At 43.9% G+C, this 18,653-nt stretch overlaps 1 protein-coding gene across 3 annotated transcripts in view; it reads left to right on the top strand.

Moving 5' to 3' along the window:
- Positions 1 to 18,653, top strand: part of CUNH20orf194 (chromosome unknown C20orf194 homolog) — a 151,709-nt gene that overhangs the window by 69,550 nt on the left and 63,506 nt on the right. For 2 of the 3 annotated variants that reach the window (XM_017504805.2, XM_017504807.2), the window contains 8 exons: positions 3,312 to 3,399; positions 4,612 to 4,688; positions 6,883 to 6,927; positions 7,455 to 7,500; positions 11,284 to 11,395; positions 13,202 to 13,272; positions 14,190 to 14,240; positions 14,981 to 15,068. In XM_017504805.2, the coding sequence (XP_017360294.1) occupies positions 3,312 to 3,399; positions 4,612 to 4,688; positions 6,883 to 6,927; positions 7,455 to 7,500; positions 11,284 to 11,395; positions 13,202 to 13,272; positions 14,190 to 14,240; positions 14,981 to 15,068 (578 nt within the window). The remainder of the gene's footprint in view (positions 1 to 3,311; positions 3,400 to 4,611; positions 4,689 to 6,882; positions 6,928 to 7,454; positions 7,501 to 11,283; positions 11,396 to 13,201; positions 13,273 to 14,189; positions 14,241 to 14,980; positions 15,069 to 18,653) is intronic. The other variant, XM_017504806.2, reaches the window with a different exon arrangement.

The following is an 18,653-nucleotide window of genomic DNA, read 5'->3' as shown; positions in this document are numbered from 1 at the left end:
GGAGGTGGATCACCTGAGGTCAGGAGTTCAAGCCTAGCTTGGCCAGCATGGCAAAACCCCATCTCTACTAAAAATACAAAAATTAGCCGGCGTGGTGGCACATGCCTGTAAACCCAGCTACTCGGGAGGCTGAGACAGAAGTGCTTGGACCTGGGATACAGAGGTTGCAGTGAGCAGAAATGGTGCCACTGTACTCTAGCCTGGGTGACAGAGCAAGACTCTGTCTAAAAAAAAAAAAAAAAAAAAAAATGTGTGTGTATACGTGTGTGTGTTTGTATATGTATATAACTTTCTGGGCTTTCAAAAAAAAACTATTCACTTAAGCTATAATCATAACTTGTATGTAGTTCTTTTGTGGGCTTCGTTTCTTTAGCAACAAGTCAACCACTTACTCACGTGTTGGTGGGTATAGTCTTACCCTGTGCCTGCTTGTACTTCTGTGCCAGCGCTCCTTAGCCACTGCCCTGGATCCTTATGCTAAACCCTTAAACATTTTGCCTAAACCAAATCCATTGATGCCCTGCATCAGGGACTGGTATTGAGTGGTAACTGGGTGCACATTGAGAGATTTGCCAAATCACAGGTCCAGTGGAACATGTGTATTCAAGTGAAAGTCACAACAGAGGCTGGGCACAGTGGCTCATGCCTGTAATCTTAGCACTTTGGGAGGCTGAGGCGAGTGTCAGGAGTTTGAGACCAGCCTGGCCAAGATGGTGAAACCCTGTCTCTACTAAAAATACAAAAATTAGCCAGGCAAGGTGGTGGGTGCCTGTAATCCCAGCTACTCAGGAAGCTGAGGCAGGAGAATCGCCTGAACCCAGGAGGCTGTGGTTGCAGTGAGCTGAGATCACGCCACTGCACTCTAGCCTGGGCAACAGAGTGAGACTGTCTCAAAAAAAAAATAAAGTGACAACAGCAACATGAAGGCCTTTTTGTGGGTCAGCAGCCATGTGGCTTGTGTATTGAGCTCTTGTGTACGGATCTGTATAGGAGAAGACCAAACAAGGGGAAGGCCTGACCAGTGTTAGTACTGAGTGATGCTTGAATCAGCTGATGAGGGGGTTATCTTTGCATGTCTTTGGGTTTGACATCTTTAAAACTGCACCCTTAGTGCCCAAGTGTAGAGGATTCTGGTCTCACCTGGAAGGGGCCAAGCTCATTCATATCCCTCTGTCAGGCCCCTTCCAGAGTATACCCTCTGCCCTGGCCTGGCCAGGCCAAAAGTCTTCAGAATATGTTACTTGGAGCTGTCATTGAGCTCTCCCTGTTTTTTTTTTTGTTGTTGTTGTTCAACTCAACCGTAATCTCTTACCTACATTGTGGAGGTGTAGTGCAGGAGCCAAGGAGGAAATTTAAGGAGGTGGCAATGTGATATGGCACAGTGGAAAAACACCAGGCTGAGAGCAGATCTGAGTTTGGGTCAGCCATGAATTTTCTGTGACTTAATAGACAACTTACTCCACTTCCAGAGGCCCTTATTGCTTCTTCTAGAAGATGAGAGGATTAGACCAAATCATTTCTGTGTTTTTTCCCACTTTCAAACTCCTATCACCTTCCTTTACCTGTTACAAGATTCTTATGGGCTTAAAAATAGACATATTCTCAGGTGAGACCTTGTCAGTTCCTTCCCGGGTGCCTCTTTTTGCCTTTCAGGGCCTCTTGGTTGAGCCCCTTCTCTTTGTAAGTGTCCTAAGAAGAGCCTGCACCTCCTTTCTCCAAGACAGTGATTCTCAACCAAGGGCAATTCTATTGAATATCCCTCCCCTATTTTTCCCGACTCAGAGGAACATTTTGCAGATTCTAGAGAAATTTTTGATTATCACAACTGGGATGCTACCAACACCTAGTGGGTAGGGATGCTGGTTAGTTAGCAGCCAGGGGTGCTGCCAAGCATCTTGCAATGCACAGGACAAACCACACAGCAAAGAATTACCTGCCTTAAATGCCAAGGTGGAAAAACTTCCCTCCCAAAAAGGAACCAGACTGGTTTTTCTAGGGACCTCCGTGGTAGTCTAGTCTGGCAGAGAAAAACCTTCTTCTTTCTTTCTTTATTTTTTATTTTTTAGACAGAGTTTTGCTCTTGTTGCTTAGGCTGGAGTGCAATGGCGCGATCTTGGCTTAGTGCAACCTCCACTTCCTGGGTTTAAGCGATCCTCCTGGCTCAGTCTCCCGAGTAGCTGGGATTACAGGCATGTGCCACCATGCCCAGCTAATTTTATATTTTTAGTAGAGATGGGGTTTCTCCATGTTGGTCAGGCTGGTCTCGAACTCCCGACCTCAGGTGATCCGCTTACCTTGACCTCCCAAAGTGCTGAGATTACAGTCTTGTCCCACTGCGCCCGGCTGAGTAAAACTGGGAAGTTTTATACTGTGGAAGTTAGAAGTCAGAGAGAAGGAACATTATCTAGGGGAAAGGTGAGACATCTCCTCAGAAGCATTCTCTGTTCTCTAAATGAGGCAAGCTGCTTGGAGAGGGGTCTGCAGCTGTTTAACTTGAATTTAAATGAAACCCAGCCCCTCCTCAGTCTAGTCATCTCTCTTCTCCTCTGAGGCCTTCCACCTAGAGGTTCCAGTAGTAGCCAGCCGTCAGCAGGTCTAGTGAAAAAACGAAATGAAACTACAGTGTGGTTAGGTCCCTGGAAAAGCAGCAAGTGGGTGTGATAACACTGAAGGGATTCCTGGTCTGTGGGTAGCTGCTCTTGCACATAGAGGGGTCAATGAGACTTCATATTTTTATTCTGTTTGGTTACAAACAGGGAGGGGCAATCTCTTGAGCAGAATTCAGAGGAGCCAATTTTCCTTAAGGTGATTTAACAAAAGCAAAGTATAAATCAAACCAGGCATATGACTCTTTTTTTTTTTGAGACAGGGTCCCACTCTGTCACCCAAGCTGGAGTATAGTGACACAGCCTTGGCTCACTGTAACCTCCCTGCCTCCTGGACTAAAATTACCATTCAGCCTCAGCCTCCCAAATAGTTGGGACTACAGACATACCTCAGCACACCTGGATAATCTTATTTTTATTTTTTTTGTCGAGCTGGGGTTTTGCTGTGTTGCCCAGGCTGGTCTCAAACTCCTGGGCTCAAGCAGTCTGCCTGTCTCAGCCTCCCAAAGTGCTGGGATTATAAGCCTGAGGCAGCACACCCAGCCCAGGCTTGTGACTTTTAAAAGGTTTAGAAATCAGTGGGTTTTATTTTTGCCTTTTTCCATTCTGTTTAAAAATCAGTTTCTTGGGGGCCGTTATTTGTGTGCATGCATCTTTTGACAAAAACCTCATGATGCTGTAATGTTAACTATTATTTTTTTTGAATAGGCTGTTGTCCCAGATATATGCTGCTGTTATTGAGGCTGTTTTGGCTGGCATTGCATGTTATGCTAAAACTTCCAGTCTAACAAAGGTAATTTAAATACCGTGTTTCTCTTTCTGTAGTTATTATTTTAATGTAAAACATTCTATCCATGTGTTTCTTCTTTGGACACCTTGTAGTACTGACTCTTGTGCGAGCTTGGGCCTCTTTGACACTAGGCAGAGAGATACCTTTAAAGCACTGAGCGCCTGCTGCCTGTGACCATGCTGCTGTTGTCTTATGGATGACAACTTATCGGTGCTTCTTTGTAGACATCTAGTTGTGTTAAGGAAAAATCATTCTGTAGCACATTGTTCTATTGAATAGCTAAAACAAAAGACTTTTTTAAAAGCTAAAAAACATAAAAACTGTAGATTATTCTGTGAATTCTGATAAAGTTCGGTAAGTTTGATTTCCTATAACTCAGTGTTTTAAAAAAAAAAAAACAGGTAAAGATTAGAAAATCTGACTTGCTTTTCCTAGACAAGCACATGTGTTCCCGTTCTCTGACCATTATCTGCCTTGCTGTTTTGCGGTTAACCTGCCCTGCTGAGTTGGATTCCTATATCTGACCCAGTAAGGAGATGAGAAGAGTCGGCTTGATGCCTCCCAAATGCCAATAGGACCTTTTCTGAAGGAAGCCATTTGACATTGGAAAGGTTGTGTATGATGTAGATATCAGAGAGACTGTAGCTGTAGTCACCAGCTCCTTGCCGTCTCCCCTCCTCACAGAACTTGTATGCCTGGTACTGTCTAGATTTCTCAGCCCTTTAGCCACTACATGGCAAAGCAGTGGGGTGTCCTTCAATATCAGTTCTCACATCTTTGTTTTTTAACTTGTCTTTTGTAACTCTAGATGTTTGGATATTCTTAGCATCTGGCTAAAACTCTGAGGGCAGACGTTTGTTTCCAAGAGCCAGGGAAGAGTGGGGGAAAAAGCACTTTTACAGACCTCACATTCCACTGCTGTCATCACAGCTGGTCATTTCTCTGGATCCAGCAGGTCAGGTTCCAGTGCACACCTGCCTGAATGCAGTTTTGTCCTGTGAACCTAGGTTGGAGAAAGCAGACCCTTGTTTCCCTTAACATGATGCTTTCACTTTAATCTGTTCATGTCTACCAAGTAGTCACATAGATGGGAAGGGCACACTGTAGGGCATGGTGTGATCTTGGATAAGTGTTAGGAGGGCCCTTCCATCAGTTATATGTGTACTTTTTCCTACTGTGAAAGCTAATTGTCCCTGTCTTGTTATTATTTTACAGGCCAAGGAGGTAGCAGAGCAGACTCTGGGATCTGGGTTAGATTTCTTTGAGTTGATTCCGTTTAAGGCAGCTCTGCGGTAAGCAATGGCTGATATTTTTTATAAGGAATTTTTTTGTCTTTGTTTTTGAAAGATTCTTTGTCCTTTGTAATTTATATTTCATCTCCCTTTGAGAAATGTTTGAGTAAAATAATGGGATGTATGAAGGAGAGTCATTCATGATTCAACCTTTACTTAGAAGCCAAAGAGCCAAAGATGGAGGAGCTGTTTGAGAAAGAATGTTTTGAGGCCAGAATGCAAGGCAGATTAACACCAGAATCACAGGAGACTTGACAGGCCTGGGTTCCAAGGCTAGAAAGATGAAGCTGGGGACCTGAACGGTGAGGTTTATAGAGGCAGGGGGCCCTGGGCACAGGAAGATAGACTTGCACTGGACCTCGTCCCTCTCTAGAATGACAGAAACCCTGAGCCTAGCCATGTCTTAGGGTCTGCATGGTTTAAGAATCTAGTGATTTTTCCATCACATCTCTTGGCATGTCACAGTGGATCTCTTTGTGGTCTTTATCCATAGCTGATTCTTCATGAACCCAGTCCACTTAACCCAGTGTTTCACGTGAGGACCATTGTGTACACCTTTATACAAAGGACACAACAGATGCCAATATTAGGGAATTTATTTAAGAATACTTCTAGGATGTGTCTGTGATGCCTCAGGTCTATGTCCCACATTTTTCTTATATCTATAGTCCTGGGTAATAAGAGGGAGTATTTGAAAGATTAGTCAATTAATTGGTCTAACAAGAATTCTATTTCTGCAGCCCCAGGAATGGAAGAAAGAGCCAGAACTCTGAGATGCAGGGCTTTAGACTTGCTTCAGGTCTTCTTTCCCCTGGGTCTTCTGGATCTTGCTTCTCTGGCCATGAAAGGGGAAGGATAAAGGAAGTTTGTTCCCTTAAGGCCTTGTGCTGCCCTGTACTATCTGTTTCTGGCCAACCTGAGTCTGAGAACACTCCTTCACTTTGCATCAATCTGACCCTGGGCAAGATAGGGAACTTTCTGTATCTGCTTCCTCAACTACCCACCTTGTAAAGCAATTGGGCACATAGATGTTAGCTGCTATCACAGTGGGGTATTCTCTTTTACCATCAATATGGCTGGCATAGTCATTCTGCTTCTCCTTTACTCGAGCCCTTGCCTAGGCCACTCAGCCTTCCCAGAGCAGGCCACCTCTCACTCCCAAGGCCTCCTACGCCTGGGTGTCTGCCCTAGCTGGAGAAAGGCACAAGGAGAAAATGCCAGTCAAGTTGGAGAAGAGTCTCCCAGGCCAGTCTTCTACCTAGAGCCCCACCCCTTTCTCACCACATAGATTAGTTCACTGAGGGCAGGGTGCAATGGCTCACCCCTGTAATCCCAGCACTATGGGAGGCCAAGACAGGCAGATCACTTGAGGTCAGGAGTTCGAGACCATACTGGCCAACATGGCAATTCCCCGTCTTCACTAAAAATACAAAAATTAGCCAGCTGTGGTGGCACGCGCCTATAGTCCCAACTACTGGGGAGGCTGAGGCAGGAGAATCACTTGAACCCAGGAGGCGGAGGTTGCAGTGAGTCTAGATGGTGCCACTGCGCTCCAGTCTGGGTGCCAGAATAAGACTCTGTCTCAAAAAAATAAAAATAAAAAAGGTGTCTTCACTAAGGACCCTCACACTGCTTCAGATTAGCAGATTTCTTTCTCCCAAGAGGGAAGGGAGTGGGGAGCCATGAATGCAGACAGGAATTAGTGTGTAACTATCCAATACTTGTTAATGCAAGAAATTATACTTACAGAATTTAGAGTAAGCTCAGAGAGTTTTCTAGTTATTTCTCAGCTCTGAAGGCCTGACCCTGCCCGTGGCGCCAAAGCATTTGACTATGAGTAGCAGAGATGTGGCCTCTGCTTGTGCTCAGAGCAGGGATGGAGGGTCACTCTCAGTCTACAGTGAGCGGCAGTCTTCTCATGTCATTTTCTCCTGTTGTGGTCCAGGAGTCAAGACAGTCCTTAGGACTTGCGCAGAGGCAGGGCCGTGATTAGAGTCAGACACTGGTCCCACACCTGCTGGTGGCATGGGACCATGGGGAAAGTATCTAAAATATCTAGGGTAAATCTGTGTAAAGCAAGGATGACACATACTTCACTGTAGCCTTGAGAGTCCCAAGCAGGATCTTGCACAAGTTTCTGGGGAGGAGGAGCAGACTGATTTTTCTTTCGTTTTGTTTTGTTTCTGGTCTACAGCTCCAAGATGGCTTTTCACATACATGCTGTGAATAATCAGGGAAGGTGCGTATATGATTGTGGTGCATCCTCATATGGAGCAAGTTTTAGGAAGATAAAGATAGGGGAGGTTGGGCATGGTGGCTCACGCCTGTAATCTCATCAGTTTGGGAGGCCGAGGCAGGCGGATCACCTGAGGTCAGGAGTTCAAAACCAGCCTGGCCAACATGGTGAAACCCTGTCTTTAAAAAAAAAAAAGATAGGGGAGGCTGCTGACATGAGTGGTTTTCTCACAGTCCCATACCTGGCAGTGATATCACTCCAGGGTTGGGGCTGGGTTGGTTGTGCTCAGCTGAGGCCCTGTACCCTGAGTGCTTCCCACTGCAGAGCTGAGGGGTAGAGGTGGGGCTGGACATATTTACCTTAGTGGCCCACATACCAATTCTACATACATGTAACCCAGTGTTGTGAAAGTACCTGAGAACAATCTGAGTCTATGACTTGTCATTGCCAGGTTGAAAAAAGTCAACGCTGTAAATTTCGGTAACTTTAAAACTCTTTTAACAGTCTTTTCCATCTCTTTCCTCTCATAGAATTGTACCGCTGGACTGTGAAGATAGCTTATTCTTTGTGAAGACGGTAAGCAGAGCTGTCATGGGTCAGCTGGCTGGAAATGGCCTGCAGAGGGACATCTGTAAGTAGGGAGGTGGGAGTGGGTGGAAGTCTTGAGTAGCCCACCCCTTACCTGAAGAAACTGATCTGTTCTATTCCAATCCCAGCCAAAGCAGTGGTGAGCCTGTGCTTATTGAGGGTACCCAGGTAGCTGTGCCAGGCCCACCCACATCAATACTCCCTTGCCTAGTCTTCCCCAGGGTCCAAAGTCTTAACTAAGATGTTGGGAGCCACCTCTTTCTGCATTATGAAGCCTTCCTACAGGTAGCTGAGATTGCTCTGGCCTTGTATCTAAATATGAGTCCAGGATAAGCCTGCCTAACAGATAAAGTTTTTCAGTGGCTTCTTTGAGTTCCAAGACTTGCATTGATGCCCTTAACAGGAACCTAGAGTTGAGACCAGTGTTGGCAACATAGTAAGACCCCGTGTCCACAAAAACATTTTAAAAATTAGCCAGGTGTGGTGGCATATACCTGCAGCCTGAGCTTCTCAGGTTGCTGCGGCAGGAGGATCATTTGAGCCCAGGAGTTTGAGACTACAGTGAGCCATGATTGCACCACTGCACTCCAGCCTGGGTGACAGATATTTAGTCTCAAAAAACAAACAAACAAAAACAGTGACCTGGGAAAATTTAACTACAGCCCCGTACCACAAAAGAACATCTTGGTCAATAGTGAACTACAGATACAACAGTGGTCCCATAATATCATAATGCTGTATTTTTACTCACCATTTCTACGTGTAGATATGCTTAAATACACAAATATTTACCATTATGTTATAATTGCCTACAGTATTCAGTATAATAACATGTTGGATAGGTTTGTAGCCTAGGAGCAATAGACTATACCAGCTGTAGGTATATAGTAGGCTATACTATCTAGGTTTAAATGCACTCTATAATGTTCACACAATGATGAAATCAGCTAATGATGCATTTCTCAGAATGTACTCCTGTCATTAAGTGATACATGACTGTAATTATTTAAATAACCAACAGTCAATAGGGACCTGGGCCTCCTATGAAGTAGGGTAGTCAGCAAAGTTTTCCAAACTGTGTGCTGGGGGAATGGTTTGGAGATGCACTGAGATAATGGTCCCTGGGTGGGATGGCATGGCCTGGGGAGCCAGAGTTTTTAGGCCAGTTGCTCTCAGTCACAAGCTGAGTCCTCCATTTACGCCAGAGCATCTGATATGAAGAAGGTTGGCAAACGGTGCATGAGAGGGTGGTAGATATCCAGCCAGGATTCTGTTAATGGTGTGATCTTGAGTCTGTTCTGTGAGCACTGCCTGAGCCTTAGTTCCAACAAGCTTTGGTCCCAGGAAATTAGGTGACCAGCTGTGAATGATTTGGTACAAGTGCATCCCCCCTCACCATCACCTGTGGAAGAGTAACTCAGAGTTCCTGTCAGTAGTGTTAACTTATCTACAGAGAACAGCACAATAAGGGTAATTTTTTTAAGGTTGTAATTTTTGTTTTTATAATGTTCCTGTGGTCCCCACCTGTCAACATTTTGTGTGGATGTTCTTTAGAACTAATTTAGGCTTTTTTGTGATATTATTAAAACATTGGGAAATAGTTTCTGATATTTAGGTAATACTACTTTATCTCTTTGTTAGACTTTAAGTCCCTGACTTCTCTCCTTGGACTTTTGCACAGTGCCTTGAAAGATGATTTGCACAGTAGCAATTGATTAGGAATCCAGTAGAATCACAGTCTGTGTTAAGTATGCATAGCTAATGAGATAGGAAATAAGATGCTGGAAGTTGATGCTTTCTATCTACATTCTGTCCTCTTATCCAGACAGAGATGTGTTCTATCTCCTTCTGAAAACCTCCCCTGTTGATTTCTCCCTACAAGTATTCCCATAGTACTTGCAGTTGCAGTTTAAGGAATAATTCTATCCTAACGTGTCATATGATATCATAATATGTCATCTGATGACTCTTGTGTAAGAATGCCCTTGTCTCTCCAGCTATACATTATAGATTTCCTGAAGACAGGCACCATGCTATATTTTTTCTTTCCCCGTGCCACATGGTGGGAAATACATAGCAAGTCTCCAACAAACACCCCATGTCCTCTTTTTAATGTCTTCTCTCCCCTTCCTCAATACCAGTGGCCAAATATGAACATGAAGGATCAGGAACCCACAGGATCTGTCCACCTGATTGGCCTGGGAACCAAAGACATAGGATTGCCATTGTCAGTTAAGTGGAACCATGTAGCTCAGGAGGGTTCTGTGTCTTCAGATGCTCAAAATTCTTTGAGACAGCTTTAGATAAACCTTCCAGTTGTCAAACCTAAAAAGAAAGTTAACTCAAATATAGAAGCCTACCTGTCTCTTTTGTATATCCTATTATCATAATGTGGAAAATTAATGGCTTTGGCTTTAACTGTTTTTTTCTTTTCAACCTTCTGCCCTCTTTAAGTTTTTCTTTGAAAATCCAGCAATTCCTTCAAGATCCTCAGACCTTTTGTCTCTGCCCTGAGGGGTAGGACAAGGGTCCTAGGCTAGGACGACAATATGCAAAAGTGGACTTAGTTTCAGAAGCTCTGTACCCCTACCCACCACTCAATGCTCTTCAGTGTAGGAGGTCCTTGTGCTACTTATCCCATGTCCCTCATCAGATCTTCCTGACCATCCCAGACTCTAGCTCTGGCTAACATCACTTTCTCTGTTTCTTCTGCTGGCTTCTTCCCAGAATTGTCCATTTTCTCCACTTTTTACCTGATAAATTAGGGCTTTCTTACCAGATACTTGGGAGCTCTCTGAGTTGCTCTAATTTGTTTCCAGGCTACTGAAGCCTCTGCTTTTATTTGTCTTGGCCACAAAAGCTTGAATAACTTTCTTGGTTTTTTGTTGTTCTTGTTTTTGAGATAGGATCTTGCTCTGTCACCCAGGCCGAGTGCAGTGGCGTGATCATAGCTTACTGCAGCCTCAACCTCCTGGGCTCAAACAGTCTTCCTGCCTTAGCCTCCTAAATAACTGAGACCACAGGCAGATGCCACCATGCCTGGCTATTTTTTTGTTGTTGTTCTTTTTTTTTTTTGAGATGGAGTCTTACTCTGTCACCTAGGCTGGAGTTCAGTGGCATGATCTCGGCTCACTGCAACCTCCACCTCCCAGGTTCAAGCGATTCTCCTGCCTCAGCCTCCCAAGTAACTGGGATTACAGGCACATGCCATAATGCCTGGCATATATATATATATATATATTTTTTTTTTTTTTTTTTTAGCAGAGATGGGATTTTGCCATGTTGCCCAGGCTGGTCTCAAACTTCTGGGCTCAGGTGATCCACCCGCCTTGGCCTCCAAAGTGCCAGGATTACAGGCATGAGCCATCATGTCCCGCCTAATTTTTTTTTTAGTTGAGTGGGGATTTCACTGTGTTTTCCAGGTTGGTCTCAAATTCTTGGGTACCTCAACCTCCCAAATTGCTGGGATTATAGGCATGAGCCACTGTGCCTGGTCAATATAAAGCAGTTTGAGGGAATTTATAGAAACAAGAAGATACTTTCTTTATAGCCCAAGTGCATCTCTGATCAGGGAGCAATTTCAGGGAAGCCTGGGTGATCCTGAAGTCACCTGCCAGTTCAAAGATGTATTTAAGATAACTCCAGTTTTTCCTACAAACTCTTCAGTACTCTTTTGCCATATTCCTTAAGGCAGTATTTTGTGGTCTTCTTCTTATGGACTTCTCTCTGAAGGTTTTGGGCTGGTAACTGCTCTGTTCTCATTTGATGCAGGCTTATATGACCGTCTATGACATTCCTGACTTGCTGGGAGGAAATGGTTGCTTAGGATCTGTGGTCTTCTCTGAATCATTTTTGACTTCTCAGATCTTAGTTAAAGAAAAGGGTACGTATATGTGATCTTCAGAAAGCAAACCTTTTTTTTTTTTTTTGCAAAATAAGCTATAAGCTAAGGCAAAAAGCCAACAATAAACTGGTAAAAATATTAGAACTTATGATCACATCACGGCCCTCCAGCCTCAGGGACACAGTGAGACCCTGTCCCAAAAAAAAGAGGAACATTAATGAGGTACAAAGGGTTTATATCCTAATTTATGAAGAGCTCTTACAAATTAATAAGAAAAGTTAAGCTACCCAATGGTAAAATGAGCCAAAAAAAAAAAGAAAAAAATGAACAGGTACTTCACAGGTGTGGAAAACAAAAAAAGGGAGGAGGAATATGTATAAATGAAGATGTGTAACCTCATTAGTAGTCAAAAAGAAGCTATTTGAAAGCTGGGCACAATGGTTCATGCCTGAAATCCCAGCACTCTGGGAGGCTAAGGCAGGAGGATCATTGAGGTCAGGAGCACAAGACCAGCCTAGCCAACGTGGTGAAACCCCATCTCTACTAAAAATACAAAAATTAGCTGGCGTTGCAGTGGGCACCTGTAATCCCATCTACTCGAGGCTGAAGCAGGGGAATCGCTTGAACTTGTGAAGTGGAGGTTGCAGTGAACTGAAATTGTGCCACTGCACTCCTGCCTGGGTGACAGAGTGAGACTCTATCTAAAAAAAAAAAAAAAAAAAAAAAAATAAAAAAAAAAAAAAAAAAAAAAAAAATTAAAAAAAAAAAAAAAAAAAAAAGCAATTTGAAACATTAATGACATCAGTTTTTTAACTTGTTATATTGGCAAAATATTCTAAAGAATTACATTCTAAGGAATGAAAATATTCTAAAGAATGATAGAATGAGCCTGATAATATTCTCTTTGATCTTTAGTATGTGTACCTCTACTTCCTTGATAAAAATTAAGAAGTAGGCTGGGCGTGGTGGCTCATGCCTGTAATCCCAGAACTTTGGGAGGCCAAGGCAGGCAGATCACAAGGTCAAGATATTGAGACCATCCCATCTCTACTAAAAATACAAAAATTAGCTGGGCATGTTGGTGTGGGCCTGAAGTCCCAGCTACTCAGGAGGCTGAGGCAGGAGAATCACTTGAACCCAGGAGGCGGAGGTTGCAGAGAGTCGAGATCGTACCACTACACTCCAGCCTGGTGACACAGTGAGACTCCCATCTCAAAAATAAAAAGTAATGGTAAAATGGACTAATTCCCAAGAGTTTTGTTTTTTGTTTTTTGTTTTTTTTTTAGACGGGGTCTTGCTCTGTCATCCAGGCTGGAGTGTGGTGGCATGATCTTGGCTCACTGCAAACTCCACCTCCTGGGCTCAAGCGATTCTCCCACCTCAGCCTCCCAAGTAGCAGGGACTACCAACGTGCCACTACTCCTGGCTAATTTTCATATTTTTTGTAGAGAACCAGGGTATTGCCATGTTGCCTGTAATCCCAACTCTTTGGGTGGCCATGGCTGGTGGATCACCTGAGGTCAGGAGTTCGAGATCAGCCTGCCCAACATGGTGAAATCCCATTTCTACTAAAAATACAAAAATTAGCCAGGCGTGGTGACACATGCCTGTAATCCCAGCTACTTGGGAGGCTGAGGCAGGAGAATTGCTTGAACCTGCAAGGTGGAGATTGCAGTGAGCCAAGATCACACCACTGCGCTCCAGCCTGGGCAACAGAGCAAGATGCTGTCTCAAAAAAAATAAAATAAGACACCTTGCTCCTGAGAAGGGCATTTAGGGTCTGAGGCCTGCAAGGCGGGCTGAGGTGCTAGGGGAGTAACTGGCATGTCTGTGGTCTTCCTGCAGATGGCACTGTTACCACAGAAACCAGCTCCATAGTCCTGACTGCCGCTGTACCCAGATTCTGCTCCTGGCTGGTTAGTAGTGTCATTCATCAGGTGAAAGTGGACCTATGTGTGGAAAAATCAGGGCAAACATTTGAGGAAGAGCCTCTTTGTGTGCCCCTGGTGGGATGTCAGATCCTGAGCTAGCCGTTGTTCAGGAATGGAAGTTTTTATCTCAGCCCTTTCTCTTTATACAAATGAACCTGATTTTGTTAACTCTTATAATCTTAGAAAAATTTCATAAGAAAGGAACAAAGTTATATGGGTCACTGGTAAATTGTGAAGGAAGACATAACAGCCACATTTTACAGATGAGGAAACTGAGCTTAGAAGGTCACACAGATCGTGCGAAATGGATCCTGTGGTTTCCTTCCCTGGTAGAGTGGTTGCTACTTTTTTACAGCAACGTCTCTCTACTTGTAGAAAAGTCCCATTTTGCACAGCGGGAGGGACTTGGTCTGAAACAAGCGCTTTAGAACTTAGAAGGTGTGACAGCATTTAGTCTGCTAACGAGCTGAGTCCCTGCTTGAGAGTGTTCATATTCTGCTTCTGCAGTTCCCACACAGACAGGGAAGACCGAGAGTTATCCTCTAACCTGAATGTGTTTAAATGAGAAGACACTCTCTGAAAGTATTTTAATACATTCTGTTTGCTTCATTCCTAAAAACCGTTGTTTTTTTCTAAGTGAAATGTAAGTAGAGACTAACACATGCCATAAGCTCGTTAGCTGGACTTCAGGTCCTAGTGAGAGAGCCCACCATGACCTTGGGCTCTGAGCCCTGGTGACCAGCAGACATCTCAGCTGTGTCAGGGCCTGAGAACACTGGACATAGACATGGTGGAGGGACTGGCCAGTCAGTGTCCTGGAAGTATTTGAACACAGTGGGGAGACCTAGCAGAGTTTTCCCTTGAAGTAGTCAACTGAAAATCTGCATTCCTTTTGGACACAGGTGGAAGATAATGAAGTAAAATTTTCTGAGAAAACCCAGCAAGCAGTGAAGGTAAGCAGGCTTCTTATTCTGTGTTAACATCATATCAAAAGATAATGTAAGCAATTCATAAATATATTAAAATACTTCATCTCATTCCTAATCTAAAGGATTTGCACTACGTTGTCTTCACTTCCTATTTGCATTCCTCCCCTTCCTCGCAGAGCTTTAGAAATAATCATTTATAAGGCCAGGTGCAGTGGCTCATGCCTCTAATCCCAGCACTTTGGGAGGCCAAGGTGAGTGGATCATGAGGTCAGGAGTTCAAGACCACCCTGGCCAAGATAGTGAAACCCCGTCTCTTAAATAAATAACCATTTATAGAGGATACGATTAGAGGGATTCTTTATTCCATTAGGGCCTTTTGGTGTTTTTAAAAAATCTCCCCGTAATATTAAAAGCAGATCCCAGATTGGCCTAGACATGTAGAGCTGGGGCATCAAGGCTTAAGGCCAAGGAGAAGCTGCCTCCATTTTCACAGAGGGAATAAATCCACTGGAACGTGAACAAGCATCGAAGGCTTTGATGCTTGGACTCAGATAAAACTTTAATGTTGTTTTTCTCAGCGCAAATTAAGGATGCCAGCAACCTGCCAAAGAGCCAGACAATGCCAAAGGCCATGGAATACGCTGGGGCTATCTGAACCTGACTCAGCTTTTTGTAGACATAAAATTGGGCAGGACTTTTGATTCTGTATTTATGCTATAAATCACCTGTTCTTTTTTGGGTTTTTGTTGTTGTTGTTTTTAAAGGGGGATGAGTCTTTTCTGGGTACGTTTCTAACAAGAGGAGAAGGAGCATATCTTTATTCCAGCAATCTACAGACCTGCCCTGAGGAAGGTAAGGAGTTATGACTTTTCAGTTTTTGGCCATGCCTGGGTCCCTCATTTGCAGATGGCAGCATGAGTGTTGTGATTAAAAATACATCTTATATTTGAACACAATTGTGGTACAGAAATGTTTTCCTACAGCTTTTCTCTCTTGATTCACCCACTTTGTAGATGAGGAAATTTATGCTAGGAAGGGCTAATCACAGGACTGAACTTGGTCCTTTTGTTGCTGCCTGAGGTTAGCTCTCCTAATGGGCTAGGGCAGCAACATTTCCAGAAATAGAATTTGTGAACCTAAACAGAATCTGGATCCATTTTCTCTTGCTGTGTAACAAATTACCACAAATTTAGTAGTTTTTAAAACAACACCCTCTTATTATCTCACAGTTCTCTAGGTCAGAAGTTCAGGCACGCTTGGCTGGACCCAGATCTTATGAGGTCAAAGTCAAGGCACCAGCCAGACTAGGCTCTTATCTAGAGCCTCTGGGAAAGGAAAGAATCTTCTCCCAAGCTCAGCCAGGATGTTTGTCTGCCAGTTCCTTTCACTTGTGGGACTGAGGTCCCTGTTTCATTGCTGGCTGTCAGACAGGGATCCTCTCAGCTCCTCCTCCCAGAAGTCCTTGCCCTTGTGATCCCCGCCTCCATCTCAGTTATAAAGAACCTCCTTGTATTGAATCTCTCTCACACTTTGAATCTCTCTTCTTTGAATTCCTCTTCTGCTGTCAGCATCTTAAGATTTTGCCTATCCCAGTCCACCCTCTGGCGCCCATAATTCATGTCCCTATCTTATGCAAATACAGTTACCTCCTCCGGAGAGTCTCATCCCATTATGGCTGCAGTTCAAAGTCCCAAGTCTCATGGGCTTACCCAAAATCTCATGATCAAGATCATCTGAGTCCCATGTAAATGAGGCTTGGGAGTGTAATCTATCAAGTCTGTGGACCTACGAAACTAAAGGGACAAGTCATCTGCCCCCAGCCCTCCCAACATGCAAGATGGGACTGGCACAGACTTCAGGTTCACAAAGAGGAAAAACAGAAGGTAAAAAGTAGTCACCAGCCCAAGGCAGCGTTGAAGTCCAGCTGAGCAGACTCCAGTTCCTTGATTAGGTTTCAAGGCCTGGGAATAATTCTGGCTTTCAGCTCTGCCCCCTGGCTCTTGGTTCTACCCTGTTTGCTCTTGGTTTGCTCTGGGCTCATGGCTCCATCGTCTGGGCTTGTGGCTACACTACTGTCATCCTTCCTTTTTCAGTGAAAGGTAGCACCTTGTTTGTAGCTGAGTTGTTTTATCAGCCTGCCTCTTGCCAGTAGAATTTTGAGGGTCCAACAGTCTCCTTCAATTTCACACATCTCTGTCGCTTTCATTCCAAGCTGGCAGTGTTTCTGCTCACCTAAAATCCTCAAAAACCTTGTTGGTCTTGCATGGATTTTACAGGGATTTACTGCATGTTCCTTTTTGGTTTCCTCAAAACAACATTTTCTTATGAGTCCTATTTTTTCCTTGTTGAATATAGCCTTTATGTGAGGGAGGAGTTCTGACTTACTCTACAAATTCCTCAACCTCTACTGAGCAAATCCCCTTTCTGGATGATTTGTTCTTGTTGTTGAAAATATTCTATCCGGTGGCAAATTCCTCTCCCTCTTCTCAGATCAGTGGTTCCGCTTCTGCTCCTTCATTCACACAGAAAACAAAGCACAAGGAGTTCTGGTTTTCTATCCACATAATGCTGGGGTGGTAATGGCATTTGTTATCACATCTGTCCCTGCATTTCTGCCTCTCCAGATCCTGGTGCAGAGGACCCAGGAACATTTGCTGAAGACAGGGAGTGTGTGGTAATACTACCAGCCTTGAGGCAAGATTGCATAGTGTTTTGAAAGCAGATTGTAGGCACAACACAGAGGTGGTTTGTGCTCTGTCATCCTTGAGCCAATTACAATATTTAGCAGGGATATTTGCCAAAATTAGTTTGCACCTTCTTAGCAAAGGGCCTTGTTAGAAAAATAGTATTGTATTGTATTGAGTTATCCAACAAGATTCGGTGTATCCTAAGGTCTCTGTGCAAGAATAAAGGGCACAGCCAGGGATTTCTGGAGCCTTATTAGTCATAGTCTTTTGAGAACTTAAATTTTAAACTTTCTTAGTTCCTGAGGGATATCTAATTTGAATTAGTAGATGGTTTTCTGTGGCAGGGAAATTCAATAGAAGCAGAGAATTTAAACAGGAGTCTCCCCTGCCTATGTAGTAAGTGTTTTACCACTTTGGGATTCATATCAGGAGCTGATGTAGGTTTTGTGGGGCTTGAAGTTTATACCATTTGGGGACTCTCTTAAGGAAAATAATACAAAATGGTTAGAGCTCTTCTTAGGGCCTTAGTAGGGCGCTTGGGCAGGTAAGGGGTCCTGAAGTTCAAGTGTCTTTAGTGTCTTTATAAATCTGCCTTTAGTTGAGACTATGATGAGCTTGAAATTTATCTGTTCCCACCCCCTGAAGGTATTTATCTTCAGTTCCTCAGGATGCGTTATCTTGATTGATCTTCATATCCTGAGTCCCATACAAGGTGATAACTTGCCTGATGTTGTGCAGACTTTTATTTCCATACTTTTTTTGAAAAGCTCCCTCACCCTATAGGCTGGGCACGGTGGCTCAAGCCTGTAATCCTAGCTACTCAGGAGGCTAAGGTTGGAGAATCGCATGAACCGGGGAGGTGGGGGTTGTGGTGAACTGAGATCACGTCCTTGCACACTCCAGCCTGGGCAACAAGAGCAAAACTCCATCTCAAAAAAAAAAAAAGTGCCCTCACCCTGACTGACTGAGATGAAGTACAAGTAATGGCAGCATCTAGAGGGCAGTCCTGGTCTGGAGGATGGTACAGGTATTCTGATTTTTCACCCAGTAATGACTTTCACCCAGATGAAAAAAATATTACTTCCTGGCCAGGCTCAGCAGCTCATACCTGTAATCCCAACATGTTGGGAGCCCGAGGCAGGTGGATCACCTGAGATCAGGAGTTCAAGACCAGCCTGACCAACATGGAGAAACCCCGTCTCTACTAAAAATACAAAATTAGCCTGGTGTGGTGGTGCATACTTGTAATCCCAGCTCTTTGGGAGGCTGAGGCAGGAGAATTGCCTGAACCTAGGAGGCAGAGGTTGTGGTGAGCCAAGATCATGCCATTGCACTCTAGCCTTGGCAACAAGAGTGAAACTCCATCTCAAAAAAAAAAAGAAGAAAATTTCCTTTACCTTGAAATGTTTTCCGCTCTAGAACCTTTTCTCTTCACAAGTTAGTGGCGTCTGCTATCACAAGACATCTTGCTATTCAGCTTCCCATCCATTTGTGTCCTTCATGTGCCCTTCTCTTCCCCGCCCTGCTGACTGTGGCCAGGCAGGCTGCCCAGTACCTGATCCTCAGGAACCTGCTTTAGAGTTTTGCCACACATGCCCATATCCCTAAACAATATCTTGTTTTGCACTTAATACAAATAGAATCATACTGTGTGTATTCTTCTGAGACTTGCTTTTTTTGCTCAATAATCCTAGAATTCATCCAGTTTGTTATATGTAGCCATATAATTTACTCTTTGTTTTTTTTTTTT

Source organism: Cebus imitator, unplaced genomic scaffold (assembly GCF_001604975.1).
Source record: "Cebus imitator isolate Cc_AM_T3 unplaced genomic scaffold, Cebus_imitator-1.0 Scaffold328, whole genome shotgun sequence".
Classification (NCBI taxonomy): Eukaryota; Metazoa; Chordata; class Mammalia; order Primates; family Cebidae; genus Cebus; species Cebus imitator.
Note: the sequence above shows the minus strand (reverse complement) of the source record. Positions and strands in the feature narration are given on the sequence as shown.